The 19,832-nt window shown below is 42.1% G+C and overlaps 1 protein-coding gene across 1 annotated transcript in view; it reads left to right on the top strand.

Moving 5' to 3' along the window:
• The window catches only part of Eif4e3 (eukaryotic translation initiation factor 4E family member 3), a 40,776-nt gene extending 28,105 nt beyond the window's left edge, over positions 1-12,671 (top strand). The window contains exons 5-7 of the mRNA XM_051203465.1: positions 1,860-1,926; positions 5,816-5,971; positions 10,863-12,671. Coding sequence (XP_051059422.1) covers positions 1,860-1,926; positions 5,816-5,971; positions 10,863-10,909 — 270 coding nt within the window. The 3' untranslated portion in view covers positions 10,910-12,671. The remainder of the gene's footprint in view (positions 1-1,859; positions 1,927-5,815; positions 5,972-10,862) is intronic.
• Positions 12,672-19,832: the final 7,161 nt, after the last annotated feature.

Genomic DNA, 19,832 nt, shown 5'->3' with positions numbered 1-19,832 from the left:
GTGGTGGCAGAGGCAGGTGGATCTCTGTGAATCCGAGGCCAGCCTGGTCCACACACAGCCAGGGCTGTTACACACAGAGACCCCATCTTGAAAAGCCAAAAAAGATAAAAGAAAAGCTCTCCTTACTCTCAAAAAATAAAGTAGAGGCATGATTAAAGAAGATACCAGAGATCAACCTCTGGCTACCATCTCTCTCTCTCTCTCTCTCTCTCTCTCTCTCTCTCTCACACACACACACACACACACACACACACACACACACACACACAGAGAGAGAGAGAGAGAGAGAGAGAGAGAGAGAGAGAGACAGAGACACACACACAGAGAGAGATACACAGCTAAGTGGGAGCCAGATGATGTGTATGAACCCCTCTGCTCTGCTAAGAGAGAACAAGCAGCAAATAGGAAAGATTTTATTCAGTTTCAAGAATGTTTCCCCCTTTCATGTATGTTACTGCACTTATTTGCTTGCTTACTTTTGATTCATGTGCATTATTTGGAATTAGACTAGGAATCACCCTAGACTCAGAACTGTAGTGGAAGCCCTCATGATGCCCACACCCATATAATTGTCCCATCCTACCTTGTGGGCTCACTTGGCTGAATTTAGGCCCCATTACATTTTCTTGTTTGGACAGGTGCCTGGGCTCGTATGTCTCAGTCCCCTACTAAAAGTCTGAAAGGCTAGAGCTGCCTGTGTTCAAAACAGAAGCACAAAGGCTCCGTTGCCCTGCTGTCCTCTCCCTCCCCAGCGTCACCACCCATGGACAGATAGAAGGGAGGGGCTAGGAAAGAAGACACCAAGACACCATCCTTTCTAGAAGTAAGCGTTCACTTTCAGCTCCCTCCGTAAATGCTGTTGCCTTGATCGAAAGGAAAGCAGCTGCTACAAGCTCATTAGAACGCAATAATAAGCATTGTTACAGTTAATGTGTACTGAGCGCCTGGCATATGATGCATGCAGCTGTTTATGGTGCTGTCTTAAATCTTGAGCCCTCTTGCAATTATTGACAAATGCTATACTTGCAACAACCCCATGAGATCAGTTATCCCCTCCAAGATGGGAACTAGAGAAGCTGATGGCCCAGGTCACAAAGAGTGAAGTGGGCATTCAGACTGGACTCTGGGAAGCTTCAAAGCCTAGGAACCATGTCAAGGGGGAGCCTAGATCTTTTCCAGGAAAAAAACTGGAGAGCCATTGTGTCTTCAGTGTCCTGTGAGTGGATTCTATCTACTTGACAGCATTAGTACTTGCCCTATAGAAGGAGCTCTGGCACTTCCCATGGGAAGGAGGCAGATTGTCATTCAGGCTAATCATTACTTCCAGGGAAATTGTGTGTGTGTACAATAATACATAAATTTATCATTCCGTGCAAACAACCTGTCAGCAGCCGATGGAATTTTGCAAGTCTCTAGCATTCAGTAAATAACAATGTTTATTAACATTCTTGACTTGAGTAACATCTTAAGTGGTTACATTTTAAGTACTCCATCAACTGTGAGAGAGAAACAAGGATTGTACTAACAGCACTCAAATGTAATGGGTTGGTACACTCTCAATCAGTAAGAGTTAAAGACACCAGGCAATGAGGTGAGTTGAAGGTGGTGTTCCCCCCCACCCCAGTTCCCCTGGAGTTCATGGGGACTTCACTAGTAGTCGAGCCCCCGGAACACTTGTTATTCGTGTGGGCAGTCATCTGCAGGCTGCTCCCATACCTGCATGATTGCACATGTTCACTTTTGTAATCTGGGGGTGTTTGTAGGTTCCAGATGTGGGTGGGGAGCTTGTGTTTCTTTCACACCTGATGGTAACTGCCTAAACATTGTCTTGTTTTTATTTCTATTCTCTCCTACCTCAGTCCATAGTTTGGAAAGAGTTGTTGTTAGCGACCATTGGAGAGCAGTTCACAGACTCTGTGGCAGCAGGTAAGGAGGCCACAGCCCAGTTTATCCACACCCTGGTATGCTTGGTTCCTGTTTGCTGCTCACGGAACTCTGTCTTCATGTGTTAATCTTTCTACCTGCCTGCAGGGTGTTGATTTTGTAGTTGTGATGTCATTTAGACTTGTGAATGATGTTTGGTGTGGGCTTTGTGTATTTAAGCACATTGCATATTTACATGTGTGTACAGTCAGTCCTTCCTGTTCTCAGATCTTGCATCCATGGGTTCACAGATCAAAAATAGTAGAAAGCATGAACAAAACAATATATACATTCCCCCTTGTTATTCAAGAAATAATGTAATGCAAACAACTTGCACAGTATTTGCAAGTTACAAGTAAAAAAGAGATGATTGAAAGTAAGTTTGGCCTGGCAGTATCCCTCTGGGTAGAACACTATCTGGTGTGTAAAAACAAACAAACAAAAAAAAACTGCTGCAAAATAAATGCCTAAATATTACATGCGAATGACCTATTACATAAAAAACTTAAGCATCCATGGTATGGAGGGGGTCAAGAACTTATCCTTCATAAATATCAAGGGCTAGATATATATTGCATCTATAAAAATACATGTGAATATATGTATCTATGAAATAATGTAGGCATATATGTAAAAGGACAGTTATAGCCATTCATTCATTATAAATAGTCAGAAAGAAAAGAAAAATCTTCATCAATGGACCAGTATGATTTGTAGTAGGTTTCCTGTGGCTGCCTCATCTCCTGTAGAGGGAAAGTGTCTGCCATGCCTAGTGGAAGCTATAGGTGGATAGGGACAGTCCTTTCCTTCTCTCTCAGCTTATTCCCTTCCCTTGTTCAGAAAGACAGACAATGGGAGGCAAAGCTGTCTCACTGTTCCTGCCCACAATCTCTCAGCTAAGGTTGAAACAAGAGCTTCAGGGACTTACCTTTGGAGAAGGCTTTGACATGCTGAGTGGCTTTCAGAGAACCCCTCTGAGCACAGTGATTGTGTGTGTGTGTGTGTGTGTGTGTGTGTGTGTGTGTGTGTTACGACTGGAACCCTGAACTTTATGCATCTAGCCGTGAGCTACGCCACAGCCACACCTCCTCCCCTCTGTGAGCCTTCTTAGTTCACCATTCAGAGAGGGGTTCACTGCTTCTATCAGGATCTCTTTTCTTCCTGGGACACTCTTCCCCAAAACTTCTGAGGATACATTTAAATTAAAGTGTTGTGGGTTCTTTTTAAAAATTTTTTTTATTTTGTTGTTACTGATTTGGGGGTTTGTTATTGTTGTTTTTGTTTTATGGTTTCTTTTTTTCTTCCATGCTACTTTTGGCTCTGGGTTTTATTTGCTGCTTTGTTATTGTGTTTTTGTGAACTGTGTTGGATCAGACTTAGGCTGTCTCTGAGAGCTCTTGTCACCTTGACACTCCTATGACCAATCTCACATTCACTTCAGCAGGGGGAGGGATGTGCTCGGTCATTCTGCCATTCTGTACTGCCTGTCACACCACCTTTGCTCACTTCAAGCAAAATGTGTGCTAAGATGAAATGGTTGTACAAGTGCAGGTTTCTTCTGTTCTGGTGGAGGAAAGCTAACCAACCGCTTTATACTGCACAGCCCACAGTGTGCCCTGTGAGAGCTGTAAACACAGAAGTCCCTGAACAGTTGATAAGTGATAGCAAATACCCAATAGTGAGCAAAGAAGGCCAATTCTGCGCCTGACCAGAAGGGAGGATACTATTCACTATTAACGTTCAGCACTTCTGTTAACCAGCTCTGTCACTTGAGGCAACCAGCTCGTCTTTCTCAGCCTCACTTAGAGAACATCTTTAAACAATGGCTTCTCCTGGCCCCACTGTCTTCTGCTGCCAGGGCTCTGCCACAGTGCAGGTGTTGCTGGCTGATTCTCCATGTGAGCTTTGTGTATTTCACCATGGACCTGCCTTCTCCTAAGAGCTGTGGGCAAAAGGGCTATGCTCAGCTATTCCTGTCTGCCAAAAGCCAAGCCAAACCGGAACAGTGACTGCTGCCCTGTTTGGCATCTTACCAACTACCAGTAGTGTAGAAAGGATAATCCCAAGAGATTGAGGACACTCATATCTCCCCACAAACTGGGTTCATAGTGTCCTGACCCTTCTTGAGGGTGAAATGCTGAACCATCTCTTTCTTTGTGCAGTAATTTTATTTTTTACATGAAATTTATCATTGAGTTCTGACAACTATATTATTTTAAATCCATGAACAAAAAATGGAGCAGTACTTTTCTTGAAATGAGAGATTCTGAGACTACATGAGAAGATGCAGTCTTGCTTTTGTTTTAACTTGTGTTTCAATGTGATGCATGTGCAGAAAAATCCCAACATTACAGCCGTGGAGCCTGGCAACAAGTCACAAAGTGAACATGTCCCTTTAGTGAGATTATAAATTAAGAAGCAGGACATAAAAGCCTTCTTGCCAACCAACCTTCTCTCATGAAGAAAAATGAGAGAAGGTTGGTTGGCAAGAAGGCTTTTTTCTCTTCTTCATAGGATGCTGTCAATGCAACTTTGAGCACCATGGTTTCATTTTGCCAGTTTTGAACAGTTACATCCATGTTCACAAGGTTTCAGATCATGCACCCATAGCCATGATCAAGTTCATTCATAAAGGAAAACAGGCAGAGAGGAAGGAAGGGAAGAAGGAAATGGAGGAGAGGGGGGAATTATTTCACAGAAAATGATTTCTTTAGGTAGACTGGGTATGCCACTATATAAACCACATTAAATACCAACATGTTCAAATGTCCAGGGGACAAGTAGAAAAATCGATGGCTTGAACGTTTCAACTTTCAGGGGATGGCAAATTAGCAGCATGTATGAGCTAACATAAGACTCTCTAACTGCTGCAATGCCTCTCCCTTTCGTGTTGCTTATTGTCACAGAGCATATAAGTACAGAGAAATGACTCTGCTTCATGAATGTGTCATGAACATGCAAAATCTGGCATCAAAAGCTGCCACTTCTCTCATTTTGCTGCCAGTTAGTGTGGACAGAGTGATTATTGCATGGGACCAATGGTGCAATAGGCCCATCATCCAGCCACCATGCCCCAGTGTTTCCATGCCAACCCCATGTTGGAGAGAGTCTACAGTAATCAGTGTAGGTTGATCCTATTGACCATTCATTGGTGGCCATGGTGGAGTGTCACTGGGGAGACACTCTGACTTTACTTTGTAGTGTTAACAGGTGGCTGTGAGCTCTTTAACCCATGGTTCAACCCATGGTGGGGGGGTTGTGATTGCTAGAATGAATCACCAGAGGGCAGAGAGAATAGGAAGAGAGCAGACAGACAAATCATGCAAAGTAGAGGAGCCACTGGACACACAGAGTCTGGGTCCTGCAGGTTTCAGATCAAATGGCACTAACAGCCCTAAGGCCTCCAAAGGCTTAGCAGGAAGTCACAATAAGTCTTACTGCTCTTAATAGAGAGGGCCAAGCTTCAAGCAAAAAAAAAAAAAAAAAAAAAAAAAAAAAAAAAAGAAGAAAAGAAAAAAAAAAAAGTTCATCCGAGTTCACTTGGCTTTCAGAGGGCAGAGAATTATGCAACCTATTTTAGAAAAAGTCTCATCAAAACAGAGTCAGAAATTGACAGAAAGCTTTGAGTAACATGTTAAAAAAGGGTAAAATTACTTATCTGGAAAATTCATTTGGCTTGAACACTCTGTTTATCGAGTCTCTGGCTAAAAGTGATGCAGTTCTTGTGGTCTCACGGCATCTGTGCCGACTTGACTTTCCCCATCAGTCTCCCACAGAAGCAGTCACAAGTCCCCATGTCGCGAGTGACTCTCAGCTAAAGTGATAGTGCTTAGATGTGGCCAGGCTGGCTTGTGGCTTCCTCATTCTTACCTTTTCCTCCTGTTCCCTTCAGATGACGAAGTGATAGGGGTCAGTGTGAGCGTTCGGGACCGAGAGGATGTCATCCAGGTCTGGAATGTCAATGCCTCATTAGTGAGTGAAGCTACTGTGCTGCAGAAGATCCATGAACTCCTGCCCCACGTATCTTTTAAAGCCGTGTTTTATAAACGTGAGTGCTTCATTTCCAATCACTGTTTTCAAGGTTCTTTTATCGGACTTGTAGAGATAGAAGCACGTTGCAAATGAGATGAAGGCAGAATTACTCGAAACTCTATTAATGCAGAAAACAATTCGACACAATACTCCTTTTAAGTGTTTTTTTTTAAATCAAGTTTAGTTTCAGAAATTAAAATGAGATTTTTTCTCTTTCCTAAGTACATGGATCAGAAAAGCAAATACACATTGTATTTGTTATTTCACAAATTTAAACTTAAATTTGTCAGAGAAAATTATATTCTATTGAAAATAATAATAACAAACAAAAAATCAGTGAGCTGCCAGGCAGATGGTCAATCAATCCTTCCTACACAGAAATTTATAATGTCTAACATCTGGACTTATGGGGGAGTTCAGGTATGATTGACAGTTCTACTAAAATGCTTCCACTCCCTCATTATGGTGACTGTGGCAGAGTCACCAAGAATTTACATGCAGTGGTACATACATCTCTTGGTGTGAACAGGTGTGTGGACCCATTGTTTCCATTGTGATTTTGTGTTTGTTGTTCTTGTGTGCTCTCTATAAACCAGTCATCTTTTTCATAATTAAAGCATCTTAACACCTTTGAACTGGTGTTTGATAGTTCAAATGGTGGGTTACACATTCAGGAGTGAGTTAAAGGAAATGATTGACAGTCCCACATACATTGGTGATGGACTTTCTATGTCCCAAACCATTCAGGGAGTCACTCACCATTTTTTCTTACTATTATATTTCATTGTCTCTAAGGTGCTCTTGAACGTAGAACACCCTAGTATCATAGTATTTAAAGGAAGAAAAAAAAAAATAAGAAAAGGTTTTCAATTAAACCAGGATGCATTGTTGACTCTAGAGGTTTTGAGATTTGCAGGGGCAGAGCAGGGGGCATCTTAGAATCTCTGAAATATACTCCATCATTGTCTCACTAGTCCTGGTCCTTGTCAAGAGGCTAAACAAATTCAAATTGTGTGATTGCCCTTGTGTTAGAGCATATATGAAAACTCAGGCCTCCCGAGAAGAGTCCTGTAGCCATCATCAAAGAATCAGGGTCCACACAGGGAAAGGGATCCCTCACTCTGTGGACTTAGGGGGTGCTGATCCTCTGAATTATAATAGAAAGCTCAAGATGAAAGAGCCTGAAAATGCACCCTGAAGAGCTTGGCTGCGCAGTGTGGAGACAGGACAGGCATACGGATACCATTAATGTTCCACAGGGACATGTCAACTGTAGTTCACTCAAGATATCAAAAGGTCTCCAAAGTGTTTTCTCATTCCCAGTCATAAGAATAACTAGAAAAATCTACAAAAGGAAATGTGATTTAGTGCCAAGTTCAAGTGGGCTCGAACTTGAGTCTGCCCAACCCTTGACTCCGAGGAGGAGAAAGTGGTTGAGAGTCATTGGGTTTTGACCACACTTCACCAGTGTGACCCTTAGCAGTCTCACTTTCTCACTTGTGTCCAGAAGGTTGGTCTCAAATGATCTCCAAGGTTCCTTCTTCTTTACAATTCCGTGAACAAATTGACAGGTGACAAACTGGTCAGCAGCTCAGCATGAAGTCAGTATCAACTTAGGTAACTAGGCTCCAGCTTTAGGGCCAAGGCATAGCCACATAAGAATGACCAAGAGTAGGGGATTCACTGCTTAGCTGTTAGAGTGGATGGCAGGAGGCAAGGTTGGGGGGAAGTGGGGATACACCGAGCCAGGAGAAAGGAAGGGCACCCAGACTGAGTGAAAGCTGAACAGACGCCCTGAAGGTAGTTGACATTGTCAGGTGTGTGAGTAGTAACTAGCTACAGCTGTAAGCAGAAAACTGCTCTTTAATGACACACTGTACCATTTAAAAGCTCAGAGTGTGCGGTTTAAAAATTGGAATCCCCAGTATTTGACATGAAGCGGGCTGTCCGTTACTTGGCACTGTTGCCAAGTTATAGAAGTGATCTGGAAAAAGATGAGGTCTGGACGGAAACTAGTTCTCAGGGTGAGGGACGGTCCTGGGTGAGCGAGGCTGGAAGTGGCCTTTTCACGCCACCTTTGTCTTAATGGGATCCTGGTGCTCTGGAGTTTGTAGAAGCTAGCTGGCTAGATGACTGGAATGCCAGAAGAATCCAGTACATCCAGTCCTGGCCTCCAGTGGGCTGACGAGGAACTGGACATTGGCACTTAATGTGATTTCTAGCCAAGATTGAAGATTTAAAGGAGAAACAAGATTTACACATACCCTCCCTGGTTCCAATAAGTTCCTTGGGAAGCTGAAAGGCAAAGGCCTTTATCTGGCGTGAGCACTGTGTAGAACCGGGATAGGAAAGCCGGGAACTGAAGCTTAGCCAGCCTCTCGCCCCCACCCCCACCTCAGTCATTCCATGTGAGTGAAGCAGAGAGCAGTCCTTACATCTTCACGATTGGGAAGAGGCAAACCTGTACTGTGACACATGAAAGTTCTATCATACCAAGTTTCAGTAGCTTGGTTGCATAAAGAAGCACTCATTTGTGTCCATGTTTTCTGTAGATTCTTCAGTAATCAGGGATTGCATGGGTTACTGCTAAAACGTCTGCTGGCTCCCAGATCTGAGAAGTCCATCTCCCCAGTGACAAATGACCCTTAGTGCCCAGCTTGTCACAGTAGTGCAGTGTATCTGCTGTTAACTTCTGACACCTGACACTTCAGTGGAACAGTTGTTGCTGCCGTGACTGAGCACACCTAGAGATAAGGAAAATCTTGATATCATCACTGTCTTTGAACTTATAATTTCCATATCAGCATTGCTGTCATTTTATGGCTCCTTAAATTGGCCCTGAAACATAGTATATGTCACTGAAGACTAATCTATACATTATTTGGGGTCTGCCCTATAACATCTTTGTTAAAAATAGGAACTAGGGTTGGGGATCTAGCTCAGCAAGGGAACCTGCATTCAATCCCCAAAATTCACATTTAAAAATAGCTTGGAGTAGGGCCTGAGGAGAGGCTCAGCAGTCAGGATGGTACAGTACTCTTGCAAACGATCTAAGTTCAGTTCCCAACACCATGACAGGCAGTTTACAACTGTATGAAACAACGCCAGATCTAGGAAATCTGACTCTCAGTTCTGGACTCTATAGGTACCCACACTCATGTACATACCACCATATAAATACATATAATTGAAAAGTCAATTGCTAAAGAAAATAGCTAGGGCTGGAGAGATGACTCAGTTGGTAACAGCCCTTGCTACATAAGCCTGATGACCTGAGTTCATATCCCTGCATCTGTGTAAAAAGCTCAGCATTGCCATACACACTGTAACCCCAGCATTATACAGGCAGAAACAGGAGGCTCACCAATACTTTCTGACCCTAAGCCTGTCCCAAGTTCAGTGAGAAAGCTTGCCTCAAAGGAGTATGTTAGAAGTGACAAAGCAGGACACCCAGTGTCCTTCCTCAGCCTCTAGACATGAGGCATAGTTACATGCACCAATACAATCTGGGGTACATACAGCATGTACACGTACCACACACAGCATATACATGTACATAACACACACATAGGCACGATACACACACACACACACACACACACACACACAGTTACACATACAGAAAGCGGAGTGTGGTGGTATCTACTTACAATCCCAGCACTGAGGAGGTAGAGGCAGGTGATCTCTGGGCCTTGCTGGCCAGGGCAGTGAGAGATCCTGTCTCAAAACATAAGATAAAAAGCATCAGGGAACAACAGAGATTATTCTCTGCCCCCCCATCCTGACAGTCTACCTCCCTCCCCCCTCTCCCTCCTTCCCTTTTCCCTCCCCCACACATGTACACTACTTCCTACACATGCATGTTTACCTACACATACCCAAATAAAGAAAATGTTGTAAAAATTAAATACTTAGGAAATTGAAGTGATGAGAGATGTGTAGTTAAACTTGGGCAGATATTAGGTCATCAATTCTGTCACCCTGGGAGTTACAAGGTGCATCTTTCCCAGTGGTTTTCTCTAGATGAACTGGTGCTTGGATTAGCTAACTGAGATGATCTTGAAGGACAGCTAACCCAGGTGTCCTCCCAAGAATAGGAGGGGATATGGGAGTGGAGTGTTCAACTCTGTCTCCCGTTACTGTCTGGAGGAGTAAGTGGACTTGGGCTGAATAGCCCTGGCTATATTAGACCTTGCCTCATAGTGACATCTAGAAACCCCCCAACTCAAACTTGGCCCTTTGAATTGCAGCTAATATTGCACATTTCCGTTTCCTGTCTTCCAGTTTAAGTCTTCAAAAAGCAGTTGTCAGTTTCCTAGTTAGTAATTCTACAAGACAAACTAGGAAACCCCTGAAGTGTGGGTGAGGGTTGGAGAAAATAATAGAACCATCCATTTTATGAAACATCATTTTCCACAGGTGTTGAGAAGCAGGGGGCATAATATACACCCCGTGTGGTTCTGTTTTGTTTTGTGTTATTTTATTCTTGAAGGTGGGCTTGTGAATGGCTCATCTTGGGTCATAGGTTCCCCCCTTCCCATGCATTTTTGTGAGGCTCATTTTCCCTGTAGCATTTGCCTAGAGCCCAACATCCTCTCCTCATCAACTTGTGTGGATGAGTCATCCCCCCAAGGCACAGCAAGGAGAAGCAGGAAGCATGCCCATAGCTTGTTTATCCTCATTTTAATTTTCATTATTACGTTTCTCAGGAAATGCACGCCTTAGCTAACAGTTACTGGCAAAATAAATAAATAAATAAATAAATATTAAAGAAAAAAAAAAAAAAGGTAATTGAGTTCTTGCCAACATCTGGGGAAGCTGAATGAGATGCCTAGAGGGGGGTTGGCCCATCCTTTGCTTAAAGTTTTCTTTCCTTCTTTTCCTTTTTGTTTTTTTCTGTCCTTTAGCCCATGAAGAGCATCATGCTTTTGAAGGTGGACGTGGAAAACACTAATTGCACTCTGTAAAGAATTCTTTATCCTTTGCTGATTGGTTTTGGAAACGGTCTTAACAGGAGGGAGAGTGAAGAGAAGACTTGCCGAAGCCCGATGCTGGTCCATTTAGAGTGGGTTTCTGTCCTTACAGACGGGGCCATTAGGACTCCAAGTGGCAGGTGGAGTTGGGGGAGAGTGTGTGGGTTTCTGCCATCATATCACTTGGGGATTTTTAAGATTTTTTTTCTTTTTTTTTAGCCTTCTAAATTCTCTGTTCTTTGCACTCTTCCCCCTCCCCATAAGATTCCTGATTTGGAGTAATTATTGTTTTCTGCACACCCTTTCACTGAGGCATAAGAACGGGGTTTCCCCTTCAGTGGCTCCACTGTACCTTGTTAAGGGACACCTGCCACAGGACTGCCTGTGAAGCCACAGGGCACCAGGAGGAAGCCTAGCCTAGCCAAACCCCCTTTCTGATAAATTGTTGTGACACTTGCCTACATACTGTGAGCCGGGCATTGTTTCCTTTGTGTGTGTGCTCCATTGAAACCATACCCATTGACAGCACACACATCTTAAGACCTTCTTAAAAAGCAGTGTGAGGAAAAGAAATTGTTGGTTTGCCTAGCATGAAAACTTTAATCACAATTGAGTGTCAGGCTCAAAATCAAACTCTAGGATTTGGGGGCCCACTGTGCAAGTATTTTGAATCAGAATCCCAATGTAACCTTTTGACAGAAGCCCATGATTTGTCCAGAGAGGAAAGCTGCTATTTCTGATTTAGAGAGGAGGCCATGTTTATTGTGTAGAATGAAGCGTCTTCCTAAGTTCCCACAGGTTTACCCACTCTCCGCATCAATTCTCACCCCTTGTGTTAAGTGGTCCATCCCTTTTTCCAGCCCCTGTCATATGTCCTTTCTGAAAATCGATGGCCTTCCAGCAGAGGTTGTCTTTTCCTGTCATTTGCACACTGTTGCAAGAAGCACCCAGGCGCTCACACAGTTGAACTTGAGCATAACTGTGCTATTAGATCTTGGATTATACTACCAAAGAAATACTGGTTTCAGTAGAAGAAAACATTTCAGAGTATTGCAACTCCTGGCAAATGCTCCTCTCTCCCTCTCTCCCCCGCTTGGTAATTAATGTTCCCTGGGAGAGGCCCTGCCTTCCCTTGGCTTGGGTGTAGAGCCTAGGACCATTGCGGTTTCTGTATTTCTCAAAATGGCGAAGTTGTCATTATCCTTGCACTGCTGTCCAGTGGAGAGATGGGGCTTCTCTAACCCTCCCACATGGATTTGTAAATAAAATTCTCCATTCAGACACTTCAAATGGCTCTCAGTAGCATCTGTTTGTAAGCACTCAGCCAAAACACTTAGCTCTCAATGTTTAGGAGGTATTTCTCTGAACGTAAGTCCCTCAACAGTTTCACTCATCAGGGGATTGGATACTTCTAGAAAAATCCCAGGATGTGTTTGTCTAAATGACGTGTTCTTCTCTGAACAATTTCTAAACTTGTTTAAAAAGTATAACTCAAGGATTTAAAACTTATTCTGGACATGAATTGAAATTCCTTTTTTTATAATATAAGTATTTTCTTATAAATTAACAAAAAGGATATAATTGACTTCCTTATTATAATTGTCATATATATATTTCCTTAAGTAAATAAATTTTGAGGAATTTTTATTTTTGAACTTTATTTAAAGCATTTGTGGTGACATGTTTAATTTTTTGCATGTATGTAGCTTTTGAGTAAAAATAATAAAATAAAATAAATAGGAATGTTAGGCTCATGTTAATGCTTTCGAGTTTCTATTGCTTATGAACATGAAACATGACAAGCACACAAAGTGGATTTTCAGCCCAGTGAACTTCTGCAACTATTTCTCTTTGGAAAACACTAAACAAGAGCAGTATTTAGCCTGCCTAATGTTCAGAACCTGTCATCTGGATTGCTTTGAGTGGATTTTGTCAAATTTTGCTTTGGAAATGGTTTTAATTGAATATTTACTCATAATTGACTTTGTGAGAACTAAGCTGACTTAAGCAGTTTAAAGCCTTTAGTTACCTCCTTAAAGAACTTGATGCTCTGGGGAGATAGAGGCAACATTTGGGGACATGTGACTTGGTGTCAGAGCAGTTCAGCCATGCAGGCCACTGCTGGGGCAAGTGTCATTCCAGTAGAATCTTGGTCCTTTAACCAAGTCCTCCAGGTATAGCCCTGTCTGCTCTGCAGAGAGCCACACAGAAGCCAAGAGGCTTGCTTCCGTATCCAGTAATCCTTCAGTCCGTGAGGCAGAGCCAGGAAATCTGGTTAAAACTGGTCTGTTTTCTTCACCATCCCATTATCCCCTAAATTGCCGTATTAAAGGCTCTTGCTTACATTGGGAAAGATGCACCCACTGAATCAGGACACATAGTAGCCAAGAAAGACTCATCCTTAAAGCATTTCCATGACGTGTAAACATTTTCTGAATGTTTTTAAGATTTGTTCTTTCACTTCATCTATCCCTTGTTTCTGAATTGACCCAGCAAACCTACAATGCTGTAATTTAATTCATGATTCCCATGACAGAGGACAAACATGAGAAGGAAAACAAGACTCTGAGAAACCATAAGGTTAAGTTCTCTAGATTCTCCTTTGCTTTAGCATGTCTACACTGTACACAATCATAAACTTCAGATAAATATAATATAGTAGCTGAGCCTTGACTGAACTTATCCCAGTTTGAAGGATGGAGATATAGTCATCAGGACAGCTGGGCAGTGAAGTCTGTGAACTATAATCTACACAGGTTTCCATGTAGGGGAGGCAATAGTGTCTGCCAGCCTATCCTTCCCAACAAGTCACCCTGATCAGTTTGAGCCTCTGACCCACTCTAGCTATAATAACAACATAAACTCAGACATTCCCATGTCAACAGCTACTTATTTATTCCCACTCACTCTGCTGACTGAATGACATTAGACTTGGGGTCTAGACACCATTGTAGTGTGACAGGAAGTGGATTTCTACTGTCAGAGGCTCCACTCCCCAACTTTGCTACTTACACTAAGCTGACAGCACTCACAATAACCACATGGTGGCGCTGCCTTCCAGCCCACTCTTCAGGACCAGAGGCAGAATGAGTCTTGCTATGTGTGTGGGATTACTGTAAGACCTTGCTGCATACTGCTATAAGGACATTACAAAAACTTCCTTTACATACAAATCATATTTAGCGATAGGCATTTAATTCTCACACACCTAATAAAAACGAATCACAGACAGAATGCTCCAGACATGCATTTAAAAATCTCAGCTCCTAGCCTCTCCTTGGCCTTTTAAGTAGTTATGAAGAGAAAAAATAAACATAAGAATACAGGGAGTTTTTTATCAATATTTGATTAGCAAGGCTAATGATGACAAACTATTAGGATTACTTTCTTTTTAGATAATTACAGAATTCTTTGAGGAATGCAAATCTTCCCTTCCCCTTCCCTGTATTACATGAATGTATGTGGTTTATTTCTTAATATTGAGATCACCTCAACTTACTCTTGAGAGTTTGGTGGCTCAGGGCTGTGCAAAGCCTGGATGGGCATCTCAAGAGCCAGGAAGAGTCACAGAGTAAAAGTGGGAAAGGGGAATGATTGAAAAAATTCCCTTGAAAAATGAGCTGCTAGGGCAAGTAAGATGGGTTTCCTCAAGGAAAAAAACCTGAACGGATTCTTTAACCATCTAACTAGACTTTCTGGGTATTTTGTTTTGTTTTGTTTTGGTTTGGTTTGGTTTTTATGAAGACTTCTTACATTTAGTTAATCTGCTGAGACCAGAAGTCATTATCCTTCCTGGTGCTGACAGTACTCAAGATTTAAAAGAAAACCCAAAGACATGGAATCTGAGAGTGGAAGGGACCTTCGAGATCATTCAGCGGTGTGTCTGACTGGTTAGCACACAGAAGGACCACTGGGGCGCTAGCTTATCAAGCACATTGCACAGCTGCACCTTGGAGCTTTGGGCATCTGCATTTTGAACTAGCACCATGCAGGTCTTTAAACCCCACTTTGAGAACCTCTGATTATGTCCAACTTCTACATATGCCTGGTGAGGAACCCAAGCTATCCCAGATACCCTGGTAAGGTGAACACCAACAATCTTGGGGCAAACCATTACTACTTAAATAGAATATGCTCAGACAGAGAAGTTTATGGCTAGTACCACGGCAGTCATAAGCAGCCCATTTCTGGAAGTCCATAGTATAAACCTTTAATATAGAACCATGGCTTTTCTCTTTTCTAAATAACATTCCAGCCTGTTAAGAGAAGAAAAATTAATGTTCAGAAAAGAGTAGCTACTCCATATGTGCAGTAACTACTTTTCTATAATGTCTTATGGCGTCTGGGGTTCAGCATCATTGAACAAGATTAAATGAATGTTACAGAGCTATAAAAGCGCATGTAAAATACCTCAAAACTGTTCGGAGGACTATCAGAGTAGCCGGGGAATGAGTTTCCACTAAAATTAATTGTCACTTTCCAAACGTAGCTTAGCCAGGCTGTTACTAAACTGGAGGGAGTCTTTAATACAAGTGTTAAAAAGAATCAAACAGGCATTCCCCAAAGCATGTGGATGGTAAGCAAAGGTCATCATGAAGTCAATACTTCTTCATCCATCATTGCTACTGAAATTTATAGTGTCATTGTATCTGTGTGTGTCAGATGTGCTTATTAGAATATCCAATAAGCTGTCCTTTGGATATTCTATGCTCTGTGTCCTTCTGAAATCATGGGTTTGCAGGAATGTGTGTTACATGTTACAGTTTCGGTTGCTGCCACAACAACAACAAAAAACAGTTGACTTATTTACTGAAACAAATTTCTGTTTGAACTCTGAACATTAAGATTTGATTTTTTTTTTTTTTTGAACAACTGTTTGGGAAGAAGTGTTTTATTTGGGATTTGTTAAACTGGCAATGTCTGTGTTACAAAAATGATACTGAAATCAAGCTTCAGGGTTTCTGGTGGGTAATTAATGTATCTGTTGTTTTGTTACATGCAAAGAAGCAGTTTTTAACTAAAAGTGGAAAAGGAAAAGCAGAGTGTGATTTTTATTATTATAGAATGAATGAGAACTATTGACTTTGAAAATGTTAATACACATATAACATGCTATTCTCAAGTGGAGATGTTTTGTGAGCAAATATTAAATCCCTTTCAAATTTCTCTGACGGTAACCAGGAAATGGGGTTTTAATCCACTGTGTGTATGTTTAAGCCCTGTTGAGGCTGGCTCCTTGGTGTTCGCTAACCCTAAGTCACCATGACCTTGCACGTACCCTCTGGGAGCGTCTGTCTGTTTCCACTGAATTAGTACCCAAGAGAATTTCAAATTTAAACTCATTGCACACACTTCAGCTGGTGGCATCTAAGCAACATTTGTCCCACGTTGGTTTGAAAGTGATTCATTCTTTCAAGCCCTCTTACCTGTGTAAGCCAAACCAGGTTTGCTTGCCTCATGTTTCAGATGTACTTGCATCCCTCTCCCCTCCCCCACCACCCAATTTTATACCATCTGTGCCCTGTGCAGTCTGGGACCCCTTCACATCTGGCTACAAGCTGGTGCAATGCCCTTCCTTTTGATCTGGTCTCATCTAGTGATTTGCTCAGTATTTTTAAGGTCAGACTGGAAACTTTTTCTGTTCTAGTTATTTTTGATTTTATATCTGTGTGTGTTTGATGTTCAGATACATGTGAAAGTTGCTCCTATAAGCCAGTAATTTTTATTCCAGCCTTTTGCAGCAATAAGGTAAGTCAAGCCTGTGTTCTTCTCATTCAGAAATGTAGTGATTTATATGTTTGGTGCAAATGTTTATTCATACCAGAGTCTTTGCTGTTTTTGCATCTGGGACTCAATTGCTATGAATTTATTATATTCCTCCTTTTTTTTTTTTCAAGAAAAACATTTAGAATGTGCTTAAGAGTTACTGTTTCTCAGGACTTGATTTTGAGATCTTTGCTCGTCTGTCGCCACTAATTCTAACTCTGGATTTGGGTTCATGTCATTAAAAAAAAAAAAAAAACTTTTTCATCTTCTGGGTTTAAAGTTTCATGCAGTTGCATTATCTTAATTGTAACTGCATGTTTCAAATATATATGGTGGTTGTCGTAACCCAGTTCATTCTAGCACAACACACAGCACAACTCTCTACCAAAGGGCTCTAATGTGCATGGGCTCCTTCACAGTGCCCGGAGTGTAGCAGGGTCTATGTGACTGCTTGTTTCTGGTTTATGGAATGAATGCAGTTGCCATAGGACTCATCTTGGCTTCATGGAAAACATTTTGCATATTCAAATTCCTTTTTTTAACCTTTTATTCAGAATAGCTTAAGTACATTACATCTACTACTTTCGTTTCTCTTTGAGTGCTACAGTGTGTCCATGTGGTTCAATTGCCCCCACCTAACCAAGCAACATGAATTGATTCTTCCTTTCTGGTCTCATAATACATCCCCTCAGAGCAAACAGAAACACCTGAAAACTCTTGTGTCTTCCATTGATCTCTATGGTTTCCTGTCTTACTGTAGGAGCAAGCAATTCAAAATTATGAGTGTGATGCCCAATTAATTTTAACACAGCAGATTTTAATGAAATCTGTGAGGGGGCAGGGCATGCCACAGAAGAATTTAAAATGTCATACTGCATCCTTATATTGGAGTTCGATTCCCGTGGTTAGGCATGCTCTGTTGATGTTATCATTTAGTGGGTACTGAGGTGCTTTTGGAACGTGCTGTTGGTTGTTTTGTTAGCCCAGGCTCTGCCTTCCCACCTCCTGTACATTGTTTGGGAGGCTAAGACCATGCATGCATGCCTTTTCTTTCTCAGTGATTCTTTCCATGTGATGATTACTGTTAAGAAAACAGAACAAAACAAAAGAAACTTTTAAGTGCTTTCGCTAGTGAATGCACTAAAAAATTTCTGGAATCCTACAGGCTGATAGGCCTTTTGTTATAGGAAGAAAAGAAAACAGTAGCTTTTACAAGGCTCAGCAAGTTCAAATATATATCATTGCAATATATTTCTATTTCCCATCATCTGGCTAGGCGACTGTGCTTGACTGGCTTATTTCTTGCCAGAGAAAATAAGTTTAAATCATAAGCATATTTAACTAGCAAGCATAAATCATAAGCCTTTCTAACTGTAAGCATGGTGAACTCTGCACAGTTTGTACAGATGGTGTGGCTGACTCTGTACCCCTCCCCATGGTGAGGATGTGGACAGGCTCCTACTCCCCAATTTCCTGTGCAGCTTGGGGAACTGAAACCATTTGTTTTACTGCACATACAGGATTCTATAAAGTTTGGACCCAGAGCAAGGTTTAACATGATCCTCCTTTCCTACCGAAGAGGGATGAGAGTGAAGATTCACTCCCCCAAAGCCCCCTAGTTACAAAGGACAGGGTGCTGGGATTGTGAGCGTGTCTTCTTAAAACAAACAAAAACCCAGCATCATAGGGTCTAAAATGCTAGCAGAGGTTTATGGGCTTTGAAGAGCAAGTTCTAGGAGGTTGACTCAATGGCAGCTCTTTCAGACACTGCACCCAAAATTCTGCTTGTATCTTGCAAGTCTTGGCTGATCCCGTGTGTCAGTGTCTGGGCAAAGTTCATCATGCTTTGACTATAGTGTGGCTGTGTCCCTATGCTCATAACCATAGTGCCAATAGTAATATTAACAAGTATTGAGTAGCATGCCCATCTTAGCGCATAGATGACTTCAATGTGTTATCACTGCCATTTGCTGTATGTGGAAACAGAAGCTAAGACAGGCAAGGGAACTTGCCCAAGGTCACACAGTGAGTCCATTGCAGAGCTTTTTTATTCTCCTGTGTTACTATGGGTCTGGCTTGTTCTAATTCGAGGGCCTGATAGAAATTGAAAATTTCCAAAGGCTAGAAGTTGCAAATTGCTTATGAACCCTTATTTTTTTTTTATTTATTTTTAAGGATCTGTAGCTTTAAGAAAAAGATGGAACATTGCTGGCCTCATCCAAAATATTCACATTACAGAAGGGGCAATGACCCAGAGGCATGAAGCTTCTGCCTGCTGGAGGTCACACAAGTAAAGTAGTCTGTGGAAGGGTCACAACTGGATCCCCAAACCTTCTGCCGGAAAAGCAAGGGCCCAGCCTTTGCAGTGAAGCCTTACCCCTAAAGAGTACACATTTTTCTCACCTGCTTTTTAAGCAGCAGATCCTGTGAGCAAGTCAGTCTTGAAAATAGTTTCCATCCCAGGCCCCCTCCATGCACTTGCTTATTTTCTCAAGGTTTTAACGGGGAATTAAAAACACTTACATTTGAAGCTTGCTGTTCTGTCTCACTTATTGAGTGCCCAATCTGTAGACACACATGCCTAACACTCTTCTCCGGAGAATGTACAAGAATAACACGTTTGACTGCTGGGGATGGCAGGTGAAAAAGAATTTACTGCTGTAGCGTGTAGGCCCTTAAACATATTCACGGCCAACTCTGGATTATCCCAGCACAGATGGATTAGACAAAACTCACTCTCCCACTGCTTGCTGGTGACCTTTAGCTGTTTGTGTTTGTGAATGCTTCTCTCAGAGCCTGGAAAGAAGAACGGAGACACTACGGCTGGACCAGAGTCCCAGTGTCCTGATTAAAGTTTTAGCAATTTTTCCACTTGAGGCAACAGGATGATTGTAGGAGACACTCTGAATTGAACCCACCTGGGATGCACAACTTAGTTGTGCCTTAGTTGTGAACGGTAGAGAGGCAAACTGGGTGTAATGCAGGGAGCTTAATTATTGGGTTCAAATCCTATTAGCTGGTGCCTAGAGCAAGTTACTCAACTGCTCTGAGTCACAATTTCCTCATCATTAGGAGGGAGAAGTCAGCTGCTTCAAAACAACATAGGAAGGGTGCAGCTGGGAACTTTGCATCGGGTAG

This window comes from Phodopus roborovskii, unplaced genomic scaffold, assembly GCF_943737965.1.
Source record: "Phodopus roborovskii unplaced genomic scaffold, PHOROB, whole genome shotgun sequence".
In the NCBI taxonomy this organism is placed as follows: domain Eukaryota; kingdom Metazoa; phylum Chordata; class Mammalia; order Rodentia; family Cricetidae; genus Phodopus; species Phodopus roborovskii.
Note: the sequence above shows the minus strand (reverse complement) of the source record. Positions and strands in the feature narration are given on the sequence as shown.